General features: G+C 40.1%; 1 protein-coding gene across 1 annotated transcript in view; it reads left to right on the top strand.

The window, feature by feature from the left end:
* The first annotated feature begins 3,141 nt into the window (after window positions 1-3,141).
* Window positions 3,142-20,095, top strand: part of LOC143274973 (protein FAM184A-like) — an 86,395-nt gene continuing 69,441 nt past the window's right edge. Inside the window, exons 1-8 of the mRNA XM_076579004.1 lie at window positions 3,142-3,482; window positions 6,636-6,760; window positions 6,910-7,135; window positions 7,410-7,931; window positions 10,231-10,351; window positions 11,267-11,448; window positions 14,805-15,011; window positions 15,455-15,577. Coding sequence (XP_076435119.1) covers window positions 3,345-3,482; window positions 6,636-6,760; window positions 6,910-7,135; window positions 7,410-7,931; window positions 10,231-10,351; window positions 11,267-11,448; window positions 14,805-15,011; window positions 15,455-15,577 — 1,644 coding nt within the window. The 5' untranslated portion in view covers window positions 3,142-3,344. The remainder of the gene's footprint in view (window positions 3,483-6,635; window positions 6,761-6,909; window positions 7,136-7,409; window positions 7,932-10,230; window positions 10,352-11,266; window positions 11,449-14,804; window positions 15,012-15,454; window positions 15,578-20,095) is intronic.

Raw genomic sequence — 20,095 nt, forward strand, 5'->3', positions numbered from 1 at the left:
ATAATGCCATAATCCTGGCGACAGCGATGTACACAACAGATACAGAATCGGGCAGCTGCAAAGGGAAACAGCGGTTTTCGGAACCCGGAACGAATATCAACGAAATAAACTGTTAGTGATTTGGAAACACGGCTACATTCGGGAGACGTACAACCTATTATTGGTGTGGCTGAAGATTTTTTCTCTACAATGTTTAAGTATTTCCAGAGAAAATGGCATGGTTAAAGTTTAACACACACACACACACACACACACACACACACACACACACAACCGAAAACGGGTTATAACATACTCACTTTGTTTACACAAGTGAGTAAAAAAATCAATATTAAAAAAAAGAACGTACTTTTCAGCAGACTGAGTTCCATTGTGCAGCTTGAGAGATCAAGAACAAGAACAAATGGTTTAATTGCGTATAGGCCTGTGACCCGTTGCAAACATATCATACATAAAGAAACCTACATAAAGGCGCAAAAATAAGTAAATAAATACAGCTTGAGAGAACAAGAGTTTGAAAGGGAAGTGGAGAGGTTGGAAGGCCTGCTGTTAGCTTCTCAGTTGTTAGTATAAAATCAATCAATTGTGTTTGGTAGCACAGCAAAAAGTAAAAGTATTAGCCAACTACAGTTACATACTAAAAGTATTAGCTAACCACAATTGCATACTGTCACACACACACACACACACACACACACGCGCGCGCGTGCGCGCGCGTTCCACAAAAAGAGAAAGACAGAGACCTAGATCGACACAGCGAGATAGACGGGGAGTGGGGGGAGACAAAAGTGTTGCACAGCAAAATTAACAACAAAATGTCAAAAGATGACCGAAAGTTGCCTCACTGCCAACAAATCTGCATACACAAACACCTATCCACGCCTTCTGGTCCACGTTTATCGGCAAACTGTCACTGTTCATGAGCTGACTCAGTGACAACTCGCAATTCCGTTGCTACACAAACAGAAAAGAACTCACATCTTTATCTTTCCACCACTCATATCTGTATTCGTGAATGCAGCAGTGTGTGTGTGTGTGTGTATGTGCGCGCGCGCGCGCGCGTGTAGTGTGTGTGTATGTGGTGTGTAGAGTTCGGGGGGGGGGAGGGGGAAGGAGCAGGGATGCTATTATAGTCCCCACCCACGAATGGATTCACTTGCAGGAGGAACTCTTCACGGCATTTTGAGTATGATGGGGGGTGGAGTGGGAGGGGGGTGGTGAGAGGGGGACAGATTCTTATTATCGACAGACCTTTTTGTAGGCGACTGAGTCAGCTGAGATAGTATGCTGACCCGCTTGCTACTTCTTGATTGGTTGGTCAAGTTCGTTGCTTGGTAGGTTGGCAGAATAATTTATTTGCGTAAATTATATTTGCCTGTCAGTTAATTTGTCGGTTACTTCATATATTCTTTGATTGTTCTCTGTTAATATCAGATCTGGATGCTGATACAAGAGCAACACTGACAAGGTTCATATTGATGATTCAAGGCAAAGCAAACTGTTGCAACTGAAAGCACTCCTGTACTTTGAGGACACAAGATCAGTGCGCGCGCGCGCGCACACACACACGCACACACACACACACACAAACACACACACGCGCGCGCGCACGCGCGCGCGTAAACAGAAAGGAATAAAAACATTGACCGAAATAAAGACATGAGCTGGTTCTTATCTCTCGTTGAATCACACCCTGAAGGAGTAAAAGAAATACATTTGATGTCTTGTCTCTTTTTTGTCTTTTTTTTTTTTAATAACAGATTTACAATTTCATTTGTTCTTGCTTTTGAGCTGAAATTATCAGTGTAGACGTCGTGCGCGCGCGCACACACACACACACACACACACTCTCTCTCTCTCTCTCTCTCTCTCTCTCTCTCTCTCTCTCTCTCTCTCTCTCTCTCCGGCACTCACAAGAAACAAATACACAACAGCAAAAAAACGGCACAAAAACATGCGCTCATCAGTTGTATATGCGGTATGCTTTTGCACTTGCCATACATTATGGGCCTTTACTCGTGCAGTGCTTGTCAAATTACCCCCTTATAATGATCAAAACTCTAAATGTCACGATTCGAAATGACTCTCTGTCTGCGGAGCTCAGTGTGGAGACGGAGAGAGAGAGGGGGGGGGGGGGGGGAGGGGAGTCCACGGTGGGGGAGGGGAGGAGAGGGGAGTCGTGGGAGGGCGGGGGGGGCCGGGGGGGGGGGGGGGGGGGCAAACAGAGAAAGAGACACTGATTAACGGTTTATTTCGTTGAGGCTTGTTCCAAGATTCAAGATTTTTATTCTAGAAAGTCCTCGATCTTTATTTGGGGCACACTGACTGGAAAACAAAACAAGACACAACAGGCGAAAGGCAAACAATACATAGCGACAATGAATGCGGCAATATTACACAGTACATGACGGAGTTATAATTACGTGAGTGAAATGATACTGAGAGACACACAGTGAGAGCACTGTCAGTATGCCACACGCATGCAGCCCGGCTGCATGCAATGTATACCTATAAGCTTTAAAATATGGTCAGTTACACACTCAGTCACACTTTCCTTTTAAATCATATTCATTGTTTGTTTGTATTCACCTATTTACCTGTTTATTCATTCGTTCGGTTATTCAAACCGTTTCGTAGCTCTGATATGCTCATGCCATATATATAAAGACGGGCCCAATAATTTAGCTTTTGTTTTCGGTGCACTGACTTACTAAACGTAAGTGGCCATTGTGGCCACTCTACACGTCTATTCATTTTGACTGAAATTGAAACAAGAAACAAGCGCTCTCTGCCATAAGTTAGTTATCAACGAATATTGGCCTGGCGGTGTGTTCTAACTTGTTCTAACTCGCGGTTTGTTCTAACTCGCGGTTTGTTTTGATTTTAAAGCCGCTTCACTTCGTTGAATTTCTCAATACGCGCAAGACATCGCATTCTATTAAATCTTACATATTGTGTGTAGAAGAGTAAAATAACATGACTGTTAAACTGTGTAAATAACTTACTTGAGTTATAATTTATTATAATATATATACATATGTATACACACATTTCCTTTTGGCAACGTAACAACATCCTTGCCTAAAAATAAGTAACCATGGTCTGCGGAAGTGCGTAAGAATATTTGAGATACCGATTACATTGACGACTGACCAACACATCTTGAAAGTTGAAGTCAAGATGTTTGAAAACAAGAAACAAAACTTATTGGTCAGTCTTGGTTTGCTGATTTCCACGAAGCGTATTGACGCTCTGTAAAAAGTTACCCACTTTTGGCCAGTGTTTGCGGTGCTGTTGATGAAAAACACATGCGGATGGTAACAGTGCTGTGAGATTCAGCCAAGATGGCGACGGGCAAAATGTCATTCAACTACTACCAAAATGGCAAATACGGTGCGCTTCCACAGAACCCGCAGAAAGATATGGAGGTTACACAGGATATGCATCTTAAGATGTCCAAGAAAATTGCCCAGCTTACCAAGGTAACATGAAATTGTTATCATTACAACAAAACTTTGAAGTACCCAAACTTATGACATGTTATTAATTTAGAGATGTTTCTGTGGACTGAAAGCCTTGACGTGTGGAGTGTCGGTGAAGTTGATCATTAATTGATGATTTTTATTATCATCATTCTGAACTTGAGGAAGCCTGTCCACAACAAATAGTTCAGAAAGATAATTCTATCAAAACATATGGTTTGAAGTAAGTTTCCAAGAACTTCAGTACCTGAATGTGCATGCTTGCACACACACACACGTGTGTGCACACGCATACACACACACATACATGCACACACATATGCTTGCTCTCTCTTTCACACACACACATGCACACACTCATTCACACATACAAACAGACATGCACACATGCTTGCACTCATACACACACACACACACGCACACACACATGCACACGCACACACAAACACACACACACACACACACACACACACACACACTCACATCCGTCTTCTTGTATATTTAGTAATAATGATGGTAATATACAGAGTTTAGGTTTTGTTCAGGACATAATGGATCATTTGACCGGTTCACTGCAAAAATCAATGGGTCATTTTCCAAATTAATGGGTCAGGAAAAAACACCCCTTAGTCATAACCCTGGGTACCCCATAGACCACCCAAAATTTGTATTGAATTTGTTCGTCGTCCATCACACTTGTTGGTACATGACATGGTTGTATGATTTTATATTCATAATGTATATACATGTATATGTCTGTGTGTATGCCTGTGACTGTGTGTGTGTGACGGTATGTATAGATGGTGTGCAAATGTTTGCTGCATCATGACAAACATAGAAAACACAACATAATCATTCTAACTTCATTGTGCAACATTGAAATAGGAAGCGAGAGAATCTGAGTGCGCTGGTTAGAATCGTGGCTCAGTCGCCAGTATTTTCTCCCCCTCCACTAGACTTTGAGTGGTGGTCTGGATGCTAGTCATTCAGATAAGACAATAAACCAAGGTCCCGTGTGCAGCATGCACTTAGTGCACATAAAAGAACCCACAGCAACAAAAGGCAAACTTGTGCAGAAAAAAAATCCACTTCGATAGGAAAAACAAATAAAACTGCATGCGGGCAAAAAAAAGAGTGGCACTCTCAGCGTAGCCTGAATTTCACACAGAGAAATCTGTTGTGACAACAACAAAAAAAGGAGAAATACAAATCTATGCTGACTGCTCTGGATAGCTATGTTCACAATATGGTCCACTTAATACAAAGGAAAAAGCATAAACAAAAGCAGAGCAATGCAGTTGCGTTAGTTTAGTACCTCTGTTTTATGAAAGCACTTTCACCTGCTTTGCATAAATCCAGATCTTTAAAGTTGCAAAATGTCTCTAAAATTTCTTACAGTACCTTGTCACTTTGACAGCTTAATATGTAGACATGTTTAATTCCATTCTTGTATATATTCACAAGAAGAAGACCAAAGTAAACATACTTTTATGGTAATGTGATTTATGTCAGCATGTGTAAGTTGGATAATGGAAACACAAACAACCCTGATAACGAAGTATGGCAGCTAAAGTGATGAAATAAATATGGTATTGGAGGTAAAATTGCACCTGTAGGCCTATACTACCTATCATGATCAGAATCTGATCTTACTCAAAAGCCAGGGCCACACTTTGGCATGACATCAGACTCTCCAGATGCATTCAGAATGGAAGAGAGTGCAGGAATTTTTAACACTTATTTAATCTTTCATGACATTAATAAGCTCCTTTCGACAGCATGCTACACTATGCAGATGATAATTTCTTTTGATGAAATGTTTCACATGTATCAAAGCCATCCTCAGTCAAAGAGACTGACAAGAAAGTGAAAAGTTAATTGTCACTGTAATCTGCCGCAATTCACAATAAGCAAGCAACGATGACTTTGTGCCAAGTGCCTAGTTGCATTCCCGGATTGGAACATGTTTTGATTTTTTTGCAATGTTTGTTGAACTGCAGATCAGCAACAGAAATGATTATACTTTTCATAGTTTGAAAGTGCAGTCGTGATTGTTTTGCTGGAGAACAAGAGAAATCTACACACAAAATGAAAAACCAATGAGTCAAGTGACCAAATGGCTGCCAGATCATTGGGTCATTTTTAAATTATATGCGTCAATAACCAATGACTGACACAAAACCTAAACCCTGAATGTATAGTTCTTATAGTTATATGGTGCAAACTGCATATGCCATGGGTTCAAAGCACCTCACATGGAATGATACATTCGCAGTAGTGCATGATAGCATCAAACAGCACACAATAACATTTAACAGAAAACAAATCTGTATACACCAAGAAAATACTACAAATTGCAAATATGAACAGTCACACCAAAACAGTACAGAATATCCCCAACACATGCACACACATGCACATGCTTGCAGACATTCACACAGAACATGCACACACACACACACACACACACACACACACACACACACACAGAGTAAACGCCTACTCAAAGCACACACACACTACATGAAGACCTCACTAGAAGGGAGAAAAAAATAAAAAACGCCGAGAGAGGTATAGGTGGGAGAAGAGAGAGAAGACAGACAAACTATCCTTTGTCATATCAAAAGGCCATTTACATATAAAAACTTACATAGACATGCAACAGACATATATTTATATACCTACCACCAACTGTGTTATACTAACTTATGTGTTCAGTTATGATTAAAGTGTTGCAACTCTGAAAATGACATGACCCTTTTGTGGTCATTTGCACTATGAGTAACATTATTTGACATCATCTCTTTATTGGCTTCAAATATAAGAATTTGGTATGTGCAAGGGGTATTAAAATGAATTCAGTCATCAGCCACTCCACATCTAAAAATCACAGAAAACAATGGCGGCTCACACATGCTAAAAACAATACTAAAAACTATACACCATTACAACACCATCAACAATCATTTGGAATTGAATAACAAGAAAGAAAATTATTAAATATGCAATGATTTTGTATTGAAGCATAAATAACCTTTAAGCAAAGAATTTAAAACAGTATATTTGATTTTACGAAATCAAAGAATTAGTTTCACATGTGTTTTGACACACATTTCAAGCATTCCAGTGAATTCTTTTTATGTATGTGTGCAGGTGATCTATGCTTTGAACACAAAGAATGATGAAAACGAGGCTGTTCTGCAAACACTGCGAGACCAGCATGAAGAAGAGAAACAACAAATTTTGGCCGATATGCAAGCCAAGATGGAGCGTTTCAAGTATGTTTCCTGGAATTTTGTTTTCTGTGCGAGAAGCATATATGGGTGTATTTCTGTGGCTGTGTGTTGGCTTTCGTGCGAGTTTATATTTGTAAAGAATGAGTGTTTTTTGTACAACATTGTACAGCTGGCTGTGTGGTTGTTTGCAGAAACCAGCTCGAAGGAGAAACAGACCATCGACAGCGGATCACCCTCTTACAGTCTCGAATCAGTGACTTTGAGAAGCAACAAAGCACCGTGGAAGACCGCTTCGCACGGTTAAAGGAAGATGCCATGAAACGAGAAGTGCAGCAGGAAGAGGAACACAATAGACAGATTCAGCAGCTGACTCAAGATGTTCTGCGGGCAAAACGTGAATTTGAGGAACATTTACAGGTAATTAACATAATTAACACAACTTCATTGTGGTTGAAACTTTTTTCCCCCATTTTTACCCAACTGGTAATATGATTTAGTGATACATGACTGTCAGAACAATATGATAGTTATTGCCTTAGTGATATTTCAAGAGTTTTCTTTAGCTGCTTCTCGTAGAAGTATGCACTTACGTACCTTTGTGACATGACTTTTCCTTCTTGGTCAAATGTGGAATGATCAGTAAGTTTTCCATGCTTGTGATCATGAAGACTCTACTACCTTCTGATTGCAGGCTTTCGAGGCGTGGAAGCTTCAGACTGAAGCGGAACATGCAGCTGCCCTACAGAAAATGGAAACTCTTTATGTCAAAGAGATGGACCAGCTTCGTTCCTTTCAACGTAGTCAGGACTCGGACTGGCTCAACCAGTGTGCACAGATTGAAGAAAAGTTTAAAGCTGATTTAACAGCATTGGAAGAGCGGTTGGCGGCCTCACAAGCAGAGAAACTGAAAATGGAAGAGGACTATTCTCAAAAGTTGGAAAAAGCCCAGGCTTTTTATGAGAAGGAGCTGCAAGTTCTGAAACAGAACCAGAATTCGTCTTTCGAGGAAGAACTTAGCAGGCTACGTGAGCAGCAGGAGAAACTGAAGCAGGACTTTTCAGCACAGGAAGGTGAACTCCGTAAGCAGATAGACAGGCTTGTAAGGCAGCTGGCAGAGACAGAAGATTTGGCAGAATCCCGGAAAGGAGAAATTGAACGATTTCAGAATGAACTTGGGAACAAAAACAGCAGTGCAGAGGCTATTTCGCAGATGGTAAGTCATCCATCTTGATTCCTGCTTCATGTAAATTGTAAATGCACTATGTTTAGTTTTTAACTGTGTCTTGTGTTTAATGTTCAGACTGCATGAGGTTTACTTCAAGCAATGTGGGTGCAATGTTTTCTGTCTCATCTTAACCTGTTCAGTGGGAGAGAATTTTATCTTTTTTAAATAATTTGAAAAAGTGCTCTTCTATTGCTAGGGAATTTTGAGGATTCAGGGGTAATCAATTTTTAAAATTCGATCACAAAAAGTATTGGAGTTATAGAACAAAAGTAAGCATTTTTGAAAATGAAAATGAATGTGGATTCTAAATGCAGGCTTTTTCCCTAATTATTTTAATGTAGATAACTATTCAGGCATTTCAAAGTGAAGATAATGATTTTTAGGCATTAGAAAAGTCTGTTTTCACTTCCACGGAATGATTCCTCAAAAGAAAAACAAAATGCAGCTTGAAATGGCATACTTATTGTCTGATTATATGTGTAAAAGAAATAAAACAGCTTATAAGTTTTTGATAACATTAATAGTCACAACTCTTCTAGTCATGTAAATGAATAACTGTCCCAGCAATGATAAATGTAGGTTCAGCCAAGATAAAGAGTCAATCATGTTCTCAGAAAGTGAGCCTTAAGCTTTTCTAACACCTAAGAGCATCCCCCCTAAAGACGGAAAAGCACTTCCTTCTGGTTGTAACTGATCCAGTAAAGTGTCTGCCATGCATCCAGTTTACCTCCTCTATAAAGAAATTGGCCAACTGATCAGTGACAAAAAGCATGAAAAAATTTTTTTTTAAAAACACATGAGTCCTGTCTATCGTCTATCAACCCAGAGTTTCATGAAAATCATGGATTATTGGCTGTTGTCATTCCCGGCAGTTGAACGCTGTGAAAAGACAGTTCACTGATGGCAGGAGGCCATGCTCCCTTACACTCCCTCTGTCTTGCCCTTGACCAATCATCTTAACCACTCTTCTGTCTCTCCTCCCCCCTCTTCTCAAATTACTTGAATGCACCATGCTTTCACTGTCAGTCATAGGCACTTGCTCAAAAATTATGTCTGATTGGATAGATGAAACTGAAGAAAGTGTCAAATGTTGATGTCAGTTTCGTCACTGTTGTTGTCATCACCTTCAAATTCAGAAAAATCATAAGACAAGACAGATCCTTCTCACATCGTTATACATAATCATCTGCATAGCTTGCAAAGTTTTGTAAATCCACTGACTGGGATCATTGTCTTCACTTGACAAAACGTCTGATGCCTTTTTGGCTTGTGAAGCAAACCCTCTTCACATGTGGGCTCCAAGTGGTCCAAATAGCAAATCATTGTGAAGAAGAAATGGGCCTTCCACCTGATGAATATGGGTTTAGATAGTATGTTTATAATCCAAACACATTGAACTGGCCATTCACTGATTCAGTCTGTCCATGTTCATTGTAGTTTGTACCAAACTTCAATGAAGGAAAATCAAAATAGATGCAAGGCGTCAGTGGACGTCTTTTAGGCACTATTGGCACACTTTGTGCTGGATGTCAGCTGACATCTTTTAGGCACTGAATGGGTTAAATAATGCTAGCTGCCTTTTTAGCAGAAGTGTGGCCTTTTTTTCAAAACTTACTAGATTGTGTAGGACTTTCAACAAAAATCATAAAAGAGAAAACAAGTCTAATGTCCAATAAAAAAAAAAAAATAAATAAATAAAAAAGAGGAAAACAAGCCTAATGTCCAATGAACAAAAGAGGTCAAAATATAAGCTTACATGAAAAAGCAAAAGCAATATGAATTAATAAGGCATAACCAAAAACTGAAACTTGCCAAGAACAACAGAATCTGGGAAAGTTGCTGATTGTCAGTGATTTATGTGTGATCTTTTTTTCTGTTTTTTTTTAATGTTTGCGGTGGGGGAAAAAAAGTTCAGAAAAACTGTATTGATCTTCAAATGTGTGATTCTGAATATAGAACTCAGAACACACCCCCAAATCACACAAAAATATTAAAATTGTTTTGAGTGAGTGCGTATGGCTGTGTTAATATGATTGTGTCTGTGTGTGTGTGTTTGTGAATGCTCAGTGCTCACCACTCATGTATTAACAACCCATTAACTTACAAAATATAGAACAAGCTTGCAACATGTAAATATGAAACTGACTTTGCTCAGCAGATTATCAACTTGATATTAGAAACAAACAAACAGAATCTTTACTGTTGAAGTGTTACTTTGATCAAAATGATGAAATATATTCAGCAGGAAATTCTTTTTTATTCAACAACTGTTATTGTGATGAAACAGCTACAGGCAGCTCAGGATGAGTCTGCAGCAGCCAAAACAAGGATGAGGGAACTGGAAACAGAACTGGCAGCATCCAAGCAGCGCTGCGAGGATCAAGCAGCTGACCTCTTGAAGAAATCAGGTATATAGTATAGTGAATAAACATGATGTGGGAAGTGAAAGCTAAAAAGGAGTTGGTGCAGACTGATAATTTGTAAGCAGCGTGGTCCTTTGCATAAGCCTGTGCAATGGTTTTTGAGTCACTTGTTCTACCCTCCATCCCCACCCATTATTGTATTACAGTAATGAGCAGTCATTGATCTTTCCCATTGCACTTACACTGCTTAGTATGACTTAGAAGACTTGATAGTTTACTTTTGTTTTTGTTTTTTGGTGATTTCGTATTTGTTAATGTGGTTGATATCTCTGATTTATAGTTCTTCAGCATTGTGTCAAACTTTGGGAAGAAGATGGAGTATGGGGTCCCTCAAATTTTCCACCTTCTGTTTTGTTTTCATTAAAAACTAAATCTTTTTGTTTTTTTGGGTTTTTTTGTTTTGTTTTGTTTTGTTTTTGTTGTTTTGTTTGTTTGTTTTTGTTCAATTTTCAGATGGACCTTTTTTTTGGGGGGGGGGGGGGGTGACAGTCTGTCTATTCATCGATTCAAGCATAACCTACACCCCCCCACCCCCATGTGTGCATGTGTGTGGGTGTGTTTTGGTGATTTAGTTTTGTCTTATAGTTTACAGTGGAGTTTGGCCAGCATGAGGATTGCAGCAACCCAAAAAATAACTGGCACAACCAGTCAGGTAATGCAAACAGCATCCCTTGTCAGGCTTATAGCACCACTCTCTTTTTGTCTCTGGTCTCTCCAGGTATGCAGTGACACCACACGGTGCTTCCACCCAGAGTCTCATTGTGTGTAGACCTCTCTGTACTGTGGCCTATTGTTGAATAGAGTGTTTAAAAGCCCCTACCAATGTTCTTTCTGGATCTAATGAATGAACCTAACAACAACAACAGCAACAACAGTAGTAGTATTACATGCATGTTTCAGGTTTGATAGGGGAGCTGGAGGCCACTAAGCTGCAGAAGACTGCGCAGGTGGAGGAGCTGGGCCAGAAGCTGGAGGAGGTGCAGGGCCACCTGAGTCGCCTACAGGCTGAGCGGTCCAGCATCCTGTCACAGCAGAAGTCCACCTCCTCCAAACAGCATAGTGAGCTGACCAGGCTACAGAAGGTGGGTGGGCAGGGGCTGGGAGGGTATGTGTTGTGTGTTGTGATTTTTTTTTTTTTTTTTTTTTTTTTTTAATTCCTTTCGTTTGTCTTAAGTGTATGTGTTCAGGAAGATTTTCATTCTTTCCTTTGTCTTTACTTTTGCACTAAATAGAAAAGAAAAAAAATTATATATATATATTTATATTGATGCTTATACAGCACCAGTCTTGGGTCAGAGACCAAACTCAGAGTGTTTTGCAAACACAATCATGTGCACAACTAGCTGTCTATCTCGGTAGAGCTGAGTGACAGCTCCCTTAAGTTGCTCATCATTCGTTTCTTTTGTGTTAGTCAGGCTTCAATCACAGGCACACACACACAGGGATATTTGAGTGGATTTCACCAAGGACAACCTTTTGTTGCTGTGGGTTTTTTAATGTTTGTTAATTGTATGCTATACACTGGACTTTGGTTTATGGTCTTGTCCAAATGGCTAGCATATAGTAGGTAGGTCTGGCCAAATTTTCAAATTCATAGCAGAAGCTTCATATTTGAAAAATGAATGAAAATGTGCAGTAAAGTAAAAAGCCACACCAAATTTCAAAGCAATATCTCAAATAGTTTTTGAGATATAGAGTTTTGAATTTTCAAAAAATTCCGCAATTTTAGCCAATCTCACAAATTGCATTTTGGAACCGGTGTAGAATTCAGAATTGCAACAGATGCATTCTCATTGTCAAAACTCTTCATATATGATTTATAGTACTCAGAAGACCTTTTTAGTTGGCTGTTAATGTTACTGGCTGAATGCCAGTGTCATGAATTATGAGGAAAATGCTTATTTTCTGCATGTCCGATCCCGCAGTTTTGATGGTAGCGTTACTAAAATGATTGAAACTAAAAAATTATTGCATCTACATAAACATTTAAGATATTTTCCAGTTCAGGAAAGACTGTAGATTTACAAGACAGCAAATGTTAATAATGAATCTTGATAAATGACAGCTTTTGATCAGATTATGTGAAAAAGATCAGCTTTATCAAGACGATTGGGGATAATGTTCTCCATTAATGCTAAAAATTATTCTCCTTTTCAATATTTTTCAGGATTTGTGTGTATGTTTGTTTCAAAATCAATATGTGTGCATCACTTTATGTAATTGTTTTCTTGTTTATACATCATTATTAACTATTAATCAGCACAGCTGATCATGCCAGTTCTAAAGTACATACATCCAGCTGAACTAATGCATGTACTGTATCAGAGCTGAAGTATGAAAAGGTTGAAAGGAAACATCAGTCTTACAATACAGCATCAAATATACCCCTGGTAGTGTTATTTTGAGTAGGTTTTTTCTCTCTCTGTCTCTCTCTCTCTCTCTCTCTCTCTCTCTCTAAAGATATATGTGTGTGTGTGTGTGTGTGTGTGAAATAAAACAAGTCAGAAAATAAGAGTAAGTATGCTCTGTGATCTCAAAATGAACAAGACCAATTGAACTTCTCACTGAAAAAATTGTCTGCTATTTTGACGGAGTTCTTGGCTGTCTTTCATTGTCGGAGAGAAAATTGTTTCACAACAGAAAACAATGATATTAACTAAAATTCAAATACTTACTGAAATAAGTAATGTAAAGTTGGTTTCCAATTCTTTTCTTTTTTTTTTATTTCCCCCTGTATTTGAATCAAAACTTCAACTACGTTGAGCTATGCGATAAGACTTCTGCAAAACCGAGCATTGAAACCTCAGATCTAAAAATAGATCTAGTTGATCAGCGGTATAAAAAATATTAGGTCTCCACTTTTTAAGCTTTGGGGTCATTTTATAAAGCATTTTAAAGATGAAAGAATGAATTTTTCAGTGGTAGGTTTGACTAAAAGATTTATTTTGTCTGGAAGCGCAGTAGAGCGTCAAGAAAAAAAAGATAAATTTTAAGCCACATTTTTTATGAAATGAGTGAAATATATCAACTGGAAACTTAGCCCACGCAAAAGTAGAGAACGTGATCTTTTATTTGATTGGTCTTGTAAGTCAGTTGGTTGTAAGGAGAAATGTCCGTCACCTATTTTTGTCACCAACCCTCTCAAACCAGAAGCAGACATCGGCAAACTTGTTTACCATGCTGCGTTTTGAAGAGCGTAGGATACTCCACTTCGGGCGATCAGTTTCACTCACTGTCTTACACACAAAAAAAGAAACACTTACAGGAATGAACAAAGGTGGTTTTATTTTCTGATATATCTTTCAGCTCGATGTATGCAGTATTGCGCTTGCTAGGGCGAAGTGAAAAGTGATAAAAATACAATCTGTCAGCCATAGTTATACAGCATTACATAGCGGCTGGACCTTCCTACATATAGACCACCACTTATGGTCTAGTGGTGGGGGAGAAAATAGGCAAGTGTGGGGTTCAATCCTATGCAGTCAGATTCTTCTTCCTTCTAGGTGGACATTTTACCACTAGGCCATCACTACACAGTCAAAGAGTTTCATTATCTCCTCTGTCTTGACATGTGTATTATGATAGGATTCATCTTCTCTTTGTCTTTTTTGCCACAGGAAAAAAAAACATAAACATATGAAAGGAAACTTTCCATCATCAAGAAAAATTATAAAAGTTGTTTTCTTTCTCTTACCATACTTTTTTCCTTCAGAAAGAAACTGGTATCCATTTGAGTTTTTCTGTCTCTTTCAGACTGTCTTTCAGTCTGCCTTGTTTCTTTGTTTCTGTCTCTCTTTCCTTCACTGCTTTGTCATTTGTAGACTTTCTTCTTCTTCTTCTTTTTTTCCTCTTGTGTGCATATGTTTGCGCTTTTTATTATATGTTTGTGTGTGGGAGTGTATTTATTTATGATACTGTGTATGTGTACAAAACGCTGAGAGGAGAATGCAAGTGAGAAAGACAGGGAGTTGGTTTGCCGGTGATTGGAGGGGGGTGACAGCAAGGCAGGGGAGCAGTTGTTTTGGCTGTGAGGCAGGCAGAGGTTAGGAAGAAGGTGGAGAATGTGTAATTTCTTGTTAATACATACCTGGCATGTTATCATCCCTTCTCCAACTATGAACTGAAATGACACTCCCTCTCTCCCCCTTTCTCTCTGCCTCTTTGTGCATGTGTGTGTGGAAATATCTATTGATTAAAATGCTCTAATTGATTTTGACTTCACTATGCACAAAATAATGAAACCTGAAGTTGTCATGAACTCTTTGGTTTATCAATAGAAAAGATTCTGTGAGTTAGCAAACCAGAAAGTTGAATCTTATCTAATCATATCTCATCCAATCTTGCATTGTCTTATCTTTATCAAAACAACTGCAGTGTATCCATTCAATGATTCAGATGATATTATCGTTGAATCCCTTGCTATACTTGTTGGTGACAGAATCTGGAAGACTTGATGGTGGAGAAAGACACCATGCAACAGAAGTATGAGAAAGAGCTGGCCAGCCTGAGGGAGTTAATGACGGAACGAGTGAAGGAGGTCACTGTCACCCTGGAAGGAAAGCTGACAGCTGCGGAGAAACAGCACGCTGAGGAAAGGGACAGAGACAGAAAAACTGCTGCTGAAGTTCTCATTCAGACCAAACAGGTGAAACTCTCCATGCCTGTATGTGTGTGGGAAGGGTGATTGTGGAGGCTGAGTGATGTAGGGAGTTGTGTGTGTGTGAGTGTGTGTGTGACAGAAAGAGATATGCTTGTGTGTGCTGTGCTGTGCTGTGCTATGCTGTTTTGTGTAAGAGTGTGTTTGCTTGAGAGAGAGAGAGAAAGATGGTGTGCTTGAGTTTTTTTGTGAAATGTGGTTGTGCATTAGTGTATTTGTGTAAATGATGTATCCATGCATTTGATTTTCATTGTTTGTCATACATGCTTTCAATCCTTCGTATGTGCTTTCATGTAAATGGATTATTATGTATGTAGAATATATGTGTTCAGATAATACTTTTTTGCATTTATTTATTCATCGTTTCAGTGTGCTTTCAATCTGAGTAACTGGCACAGAAATAAACATGGTTATGCTTATGATTTTGGCAGGATCTACAAACAGAGTTTTCGCAAGAACGCACGAAACTTCAGTCAGAAAGGGACAGCATTCAGACGGAGTTTGAACGAGTTAAGGCAGATCTTCTGGCCAGATGCAAACAGGCAGAAGATGAGGTGAGTTCTGTTGGCATACATTTTCCTGCTCATGTTTTCATCTCCGTTAGCATCTCATCTGAGGTAGTCTCTATACTACTAGTAGTGTAGAGACTACCTCTGATCTGAGTGCCAGTGTATTTGAGTATAAGGCAAGAATCTACACAAAACATACTCTCATGGATATCAGCACTTTAGAACAAGCGTATGTTTGCAGACTTCTTTTTTACTTTTTCATTTGTTTTTTTTGTTTGTTTGTTTGTTTTCACAAGAGCATGCAAAATAAGCAGAACCAAATCAAGTTCTTTTGGCTCCACACATTTCTGATTGTGAGCAAAGAATTTCAGTGTAGGGACTATCATGTTGTCTGCCTAAACCTTATGGCCTTTTTCATGTCCCCTTCAATATCTGTCTATTTTCCTTATTTGTGGGATACACGTACGCTATTTTGCTGTCTTGACTATTAGCTGTATTTCATTCATCAAAGTGAAAACATTTTTTTGTGTGTGTGTTCATATTAACCCCTTCACTGCTAGTACGTTTTGCTATAGCCTATGCTGAGAAAATTTTCAGAAAAACAAGAAAATCCCGCCAATGATTTTAATTTGCTTGTATTTCAAAAAGTACTGAAGATAAGTGCATAAAAGTATATATCAAATGAAAGGAAAATGAACCAAGATTTTGTTTTTAATGCTCACATGTTCAAATAATGAGTCAATCTGATAGAAAAATTCCATAAAATGCATTAATAAAAAAAAAATTGGGACTTTCATTCCATCATGTAGGTGCTACAGTATCAACCAGGTTATCTACCAGTCTTTCTTGTGACTGTTGTAATCAACCACACACACTGTCAAGGCTGAGCAACAGTGTCCAGGTGCATAAGACTCCAACACAGTCCACACAAAGTATGAAAAGGGTTTACTCACCCAGGGTCTATCGCCAGGAAAAACGCTGTGTGTGGTACTTGCAGAAACAGTCTTCAAGACACAGTGCTGGTTTGCTGGGGCAGTCTGGGAAGTAGAACCTCACATCCTTTCTTTGTCCTTTCTTCCAGCAGACTCTGCACCTCCTTTGTGGCCAGGCCTTCTGTGGGGTAGGTGGGATGACATCAATGAGGTGTCGTCCACAAAAGACCAACAGCGTGGTCATCTTTAGCAGTGTCTGGGTCTTGGTCACCAAAAATCATGGCACTAGTTACATCCTTCTGGAAGTCCAGGGGTGTACTGCTGTTGCTTGCTTTTTTGTAGAGGATGTGTGCATTCAGCATGGCAGTTTGTAGAAAATGCACACACAGCTATTTGTACTACTTCAGGGTTTTCCTTGTGGCATCATAGGGCTGCAGATGTTTGTCATGATGGTCCATGGCACCCATGTTTTTGTTGTAATACAGAATTTCTGGAGGCTTGTTTACTGCCCTTTGGTCTTGCTGCTGCTGGTCTTCAGCTGTAGGTTTGTGGCAAGTTGTCAACTCCAGATGTCCAGGATGAACATCATGATCATCACCATGCTGCATCCTGAAACACATTGCATAAAAGACTAAGTTTGTTGGGTTTTTTGGAGGTGTTTTTTTTTTTTTTACATATAAAAATATCATGAAATGGTACCATTTTATTTCTGATTGTTTTCAGAAGCTGAAATACACACACACACACACACACACACACACACACACACACACACACACACACACACACACACACACACTTCTACAAGTGTTGCATTTACAAAGTAATTTAGGCATACAATTCTGTATATCCCACCAGGTGTTCTTCATCTCACACAGCCTCTTCTGTACGATTTGCTTGGTTTGCAAGAACTGGTTCTCCTTCCTCTGGCAGTCTTTATCGGAAATGTGATCCTGATGCTGTATATACAGTGTGTTCTGGAGCTTGGAGATTCCAGAGTCGTTCTCGTCAAACCAGTCTTTGTGGTTCCTCTGTACAAAGCCGAGTGTGTCAGCTGCTGCTGTGTACACAGCATCTCAAAAGGTGCTCCATACCTCTTCTACATCAGTCGATGCAGGAATTTCTTGGAGAACTAATTTGCTACTTCAGCACGTCCTTGGTGATAGGGAGGCGGTGGATGTTCAGCTTCCTAGGGGGTTTCTGCCTGGCTGGTTGGAGCTTGCGTGCAAGTCTGATGTTCATCTTGCTGCATACCAGGCGATGGTCCGACCAACAGACTGCTCCTCTCATGCAGCATGTAATGGAAACATCACCTCTGTCCCTCTGCCGGACAATCACATAGTCCAGCATGTGCCATTGCTTGGAGCGGGGGTGCATCCATGTGTTCTTGTACTTGTCCGCTTGTTGGAAGAGGGTATTGGTGATGGTCAGTCCATGCTGCGCGCAGAGCGAGAGCAAAAGCAGTCCGTTGGAGTTGCACTTGCCAGTGCCGTGCTGTCCCAGGACTTTTGACCATGAGGAGAAGTCCACGCCAACACGGGCATTGAAATCCCCAAGGATGATCAGCCTGTCCTTTCTGTCTACTGTTGAAATGGTGCAGCTGAGCTCCTCATAGAAAGCTTCTTTGATGTCATCAGGGTTGGTCATCATCGGGGCATAGCAGCTGACGACTGTGGAGAAGTGATCCTCAGACAGCTTCAGACGCAGGGTCATCAGCCTGTCGTTTATCCCATGTGGAAGGCTGTCAAGCTGTCATGCAAGTTTGGTTCAAATGGCAAAGCCCACACTTAAGGTTCTTGGGGTGCCATCTGGCTTCCCAGTGCAGTGTAGCCCCCTCCAACTTCCTCCAGCTGGGTTTCACCGGCAAACCTGGTTTCGCTCAGGGCTGCTATGTCCACTTGGTAGCGATCAAGCATTCTAGCAACGAGCGCTGTGTGCCTTTCTGGTCTGTAGTCTCTGTCTAAAAGGGTGCGAACATTCCAGGCACCCAGAGTCCGGGCATGACTCCTGATTCTTTTCTTCTGTTGTTTTCGACCGCTTGTGTTGGATGTCCAAGTAGGTGCGGTTTCCTACTAGGTTCTAGGCGAGGCAGGCTTTGTTTAGGGATCCTTTTATCTCCCCTTCCCCATGTGGGGAGAGCAGTGCTGTCCCTAAAAAGGGCTGCTCTGACACTGTGGGAGGATACGAGCACTGCATCTGCCCCAGTCTACAGCGGATGACCATCACCCCACAGCCGCCTGTATGCAGAGTCGTGACTAGGAACTGCCAGCAGCATCCTCTGCCTGTCCCCGTTACCACTTCATCACCACAGGGCTTGGGAAAGCTGGGTGTTGAAGGGCTAGCTCGTCGTTCCTACGTTAGCCTGGTCACCTGACCAGCACAGGTGACTTTTTTTTAGTGAGGAGGAGTTGTGCAGTCCCTTTCCCACTCTCTCGCCTGCCGATGCTCACAGTCCAACTGGTGCAGATACTGCCACGTGTAGGATGGCCTCGGCAGGTGCAGGTTTTTTCTTCAGAGTTCTGTCTCCTAGGAGGACTTCCAGCCAAGGATAAGAGACTTCACAAAAAAAAAAAAAATATATATATATATGTATGTATATATATAAAAGAGATATATATATATATATATATATATATATATATGTATGTATATATAACACATAAAAATTGTTACTTTTTTCCCCAGTTGTTAGGAATGCAAAGTCAAAGAACAAAGTGAAATTGAGTTAGTGTTAATTTAAAGCAAACTGATGCCTGTGAGTAGTCTGTGATACGAGTATTGTTTTCGAACAAAATCTCCCTGAAATGATCTGTTGGCCCATATTCTTATTTTGTACCACTTTCTGCTTTCACTGCTCTCTTGTTTAGCAATTTTGGAAGGTCAGATGTCTTGAAAAGTTATCAATTTCAGAATTTTTTTAAGCTTTTTACAGAGCGATCACAAAAACACGTCTGCTTGCTCAAGGGATGTCACTCCTCTCCTCCACACCCCTCATTTTCAGTTTTTGTAGTTTTTGTTTGTTTGTTTTTAAATCAATAAGAATCACATGTGAGTTGTGATGGCTTTACCTTCCTTGTACGGAGTTGTTAATTCTTTTGCAAATAAATTTGAATGTCAAGGCATTCTTCCTCACCATTTTGAATGCTACTCTTGATACTTTGCAAGTCATTTATAATGTTTGAATTATCGGAACCATTGTCAGCTTGTTGTAAATATCTGACGTGTATTTGAAGAAAATGAGTGAATGTATATTCATTTATAGGGTTATTGATGAAATCATTACTATTGCATTTGGGTAACCTCACTTTGGGCCTCTGCTGCACACAGTTCAAGGGAAAGCGCGTTGGGTTACGCTGCTGGTCAGGCATCTGCTTGGCAGATGTGGTGTAGCGTATATGGTTTTATCCGAACGCAGTGATGCCTCCTTGAGCTACTGAAACTGAAACAAGGGAAACAACCATATATTTCTGCTCAATCTTGGGGTTCATAGTTGTTACTTCCCTTAGCACTGTTGGTGCAGCATTTTGGCAGCCGTTGTTTGAGAAACTCCAAGTGCAGCTGGTGCTGTCAGTCACAGTGACAGCCAGCAGTGAGCAGCATTCAGGTTTTGGCAGCCTTTGAAGTATTGGAG

The sequence above is a fragment of the Babylonia areolata genome, chromosome 2, assembly GCF_041734735.1.
Source record: "Babylonia areolata isolate BAREFJ2019XMU chromosome 2, ASM4173473v1, whole genome shotgun sequence".
Lineage (NCBI taxonomy): Eukaryota > Metazoa > Mollusca > Gastropoda > Neogastropoda > Buccinidae > Babylonia > Babylonia areolata.